The sequence below is a fragment of the Homalodisca vitripennis genome, chromosome 8 (genome assembly GCF_021130785.1).
Source record: "Homalodisca vitripennis isolate AUS2020 chromosome 8, UT_GWSS_2.1, whole genome shotgun sequence".
Taxonomy (NCBI): Eukaryota; Metazoa; Arthropoda; class Insecta; order Hemiptera; family Cicadellidae; genus Homalodisca; species Homalodisca vitripennis.
This window is the reverse complement of record NC_060214.1, coordinates 85364478-85367617: the sequence shown is the minus strand read 5'-3', so window position 1 is coordinate 85367617 and position 3140 is coordinate 85364478. Positions and strand designations below refer to the sequence as shown.

Genomic DNA, 3140 nt, shown 5'->3' with positions numbered 1-3140 from the left:
AGGTCACCATCACTGATAATGGATCGCAGTTTACGGCCAAGCTATGGCGTAATTTACTGGAGAGTTGGGGAATCGAACATCAACTGACAGCACCCTACACGCCTCAAGAGAATCCGGTGGAGCGGGCGAATCGAGTTCTAAAGACGATGATCGCACAGTACGTCAAAGAAGATCAACGGCTTTGGGACATACACTTGAACGAATTCAGGTACGCCATGAACACCGCCGTACATGATTCTACGGGATTTACTCCAGCTTTATTAAATTTTGGACGGGAATTGCGGTTACCGAATGCAATCCATGGCCCCCTAAAGGTACAGAATGGGCAAAATGACTCCGAGTCTCATGTGACAGATACGAACCGGAAAAGATTAGAAGCTTTCGCGAAACTGTACAAGCAATGCCATTCGAATTTAGAAAGAGCGAGTCGATCTCAAGCAAAATATTACAACCTAAGGCGGAGAGAGGAAAATTTCCGGGTTGGGGAGTTGGTGTGGCTGAAACAACACCATCTCTCGTCGGCGATTGACTCTTTCGCCTCGAAGCTAGCGGCAAAATACGACGGCCCTTATAAAATTGTAGAAAGGTTCGGATCAAACATCTATAGCCTCTGTGGTCGAAAAAAGAATGTGCTACGAGCTCACGTCAAAGACTTAAAAAAGTATGTCGACTAAGGGAACACGTCTATCTGGCTGAATAAGCCGGATATTGCAGCTCCTACTGGGTAAGTAGTAGGCTGTAACTTCGCACGTTATAGATAAGGATATCTAGTTTAGTTTTGTGATTCCTGCATGTGTTGAACTCTTGCTTTGGGTTGCAGGTTGCACGCTAACTGCACTATCCCCTGCTATTTGCATTTGTAGTTTTTGTGTGCTTGAGTGGTTACCTTGTGGCTTTGCACGGTAGTCTAGAGCTTGGCTTGTGTGTCTGGGTTTTTGTTCCACAGTTTGACAGATAAGGAAGATGGCACGAGTCGTAAGGAAACAGGTCCGTTTGCTGCCATGCGATTCAGAGCGGCTTTTTCCTGGACAGCTGCTAAACGGCGAGGTAATTTCGGCGTATCTGCGGCTTCTGGAGAGACGGAATGCGATGGATCATAACCTGCCAAATGTCCTCGCACTGGACTCCTACTTCTTCACGGTGCTGAAGAGATCCGGCCACGAGCGAGCGCGGGGTCACCATCGCGACCAGGACTTGTGGGATTATGAGAAAATCCTCGTCCCCGTACATGAGGAGTTGGCGGACGTCGGCCACTGGTGGCTTCTCGTAGTAGAGCCACGGAAGGAAACCATCAGCGCATACGACTCCCTAAAAGGAAGAAACCACAAGCCGGCGATGGATCTTCTGCGCGAATACCTGAAGAAGGAGGAGATGAGGGCCAAGACCGAGGCCCGGAGTTGGTGCCTCTACGGTGAGCGGAGTTGTCCTTCACAGGACAACCTTGTGGACTGCGGGGTTTTCCTCTGCGCTATCGCCGGAGCCATCTGCGGGGGACGGGAGGCTAAGGAATTGCGAGTAGATGGCCGAGAGTTCAGGCGGCAGATGGCGAAAGAACTTCGGGAGGATTCGGTGACCGAGAACAAGAGCAGCCAGCCGGAATTGTTTCCGGGGGAGGAACCGGACTGGTCTTTCGAAGATCTGGCCAAAGAGTTAGACCAGCTAACTGACCCAACGAAGTGGTCACTTATACTTCCGGCCGAGGACGAAACACCAGAAGAGATCGGTGTCCTGCAGGAGTAGGTGGACGCGATAAACCTACCGGAAGGCGCCGCGGGAACGTCCTCGGGACACATGGAGGTTGACAAGTGTATGTCTCCCAAACCCACACTACTGGAGCTGGCCAGACTGTCACCTATGGACGAGGGTGACGTCCTCTCTTTGTCGCCCAGGTGGAGCATGGGCAGCTCGATTGAAGTGATCCCGGACCCCGAGGAAGAGGAATTCCTTCGAGTAGCCCCGTCGGTGAAATCCCAGCCAGAGGAGACGGCAACGCAGGAAAGGATGGGCGACCCTCCAGAGCGTCCTCACGGCACCAAACCAAAGAGGACCCGTGGCAAACGCCGTACCATGAAGGTCCAGATACCGGGGACGAACGAGTGGAAGAGGATAAATGTCCGGAAATTGGGCCTTCCAGTCTTCCCAAAAAAAAAAATAATGGAAAGAGAGGGCAGCTTAAGAAGAATTTTTATTTTGTTTTCTCCTACGGGGCGTAGGGGAATTTATTAATTCGAGGACGAAGTGTACACTTTTAGTTTACCTTATTTCTTTTATGTTGAGTTTTTGTGAAAAGTAAGTTTATTTTGATTTGTTAATCTGACTTCAGAGTCTTTTTTTTAGTTTTTATTTTCTCCACGAAGTAAGTGGGGGGTGTAAGGGTTCAATTTTATACCCCGTTTTTTTTTTCTTAAATGAGAAAACGTTTATTTTGACAAGTAGGTGTGTCGATTTATTTTTTTTCGTCGATAGTCGTCGTCGTCATTCCATTAGAAGGAGTCGATTTGAGGTTAGGGAACCTCTCTACTCGGGGCAGTGCAGTTAGCCGGAGCTCCGATGTGACCGCTGCAGCGTCTGGCGACGACTGACGAAAACGCGTCTCTGCGCATGACCGGCTGGCGGCCTACTTATACAGCCGATCCGACAAGGGACAGAGAGTTTTTGCTTGCTAACGTCGTGGAGTGAAGCCAATTCGAGGAGAAGAGTTTTCGCTTGCGGACGTCGGTTTATGAAGTCTGAAGTCGAGTCGAGGAATACGAGATCCCTGTACGAGAGAATACGCAGTCGGCATATATCGTCTTTTGGTGAGTCACCCCGAATTGTAATCATTAAGGGAAAAAACAGTACGAATATTGATTGTTGAATATAAAAACTAGTGCTGATTCGTTAACCTTGAATTCTACGGAATCTTTGAAAAATTAATAATTCGGTGCGTAGTATAGGTTATTTCGTTTAGTGACAGTAGTGTATCTATTAATTATAGATTCCATTACCTTTCACTACCTATCCTAGTTTGCAAACGGGTATTTTGCATCCTATAAGCCGCGTAGGTTTGTAATCCTATTCCTAAAACTGATAATTCGGTGCGTAGGATAGGTTAAGACCAGCTTATAGGTTATCTCGTTTAGTGACAGTAGAGTATCTAT

The 3140-nt window shown here is 48.1% G+C and overlaps 1 protein-coding gene across 1 annotated transcript; it reads left to right on the top strand.

Annotated features, from left to right (window-relative positions):
* The first annotated feature begins 963 nt into the window (after nucleotides 1-963).
* On the top strand, nucleotides 964-1740 carry LOC124368258 (sentrin-specific protease 1-like). Its single transcript, XM_046825534.1, has one exon. The coding sequence runs from the start codon at nucleotides 964-966 to the stop codon at nucleotides 1738-1740; it is 777 nt and encodes a 258-aa protein (XP_046681490.1).
* The last annotated feature ends 1400 nt before the right edge of the window (nucleotides 1741-3140 follow it).

Bases quoted from the DNA above. Each gene is read 5' to 3' on its own strand.
- LOC124368258 (XM_046825534.1), top strand. From the start codon at position 964: ATGGCACGAGTCGTAAGGAAACAGGTCCGTTTGCTGCCATGCGATTCA.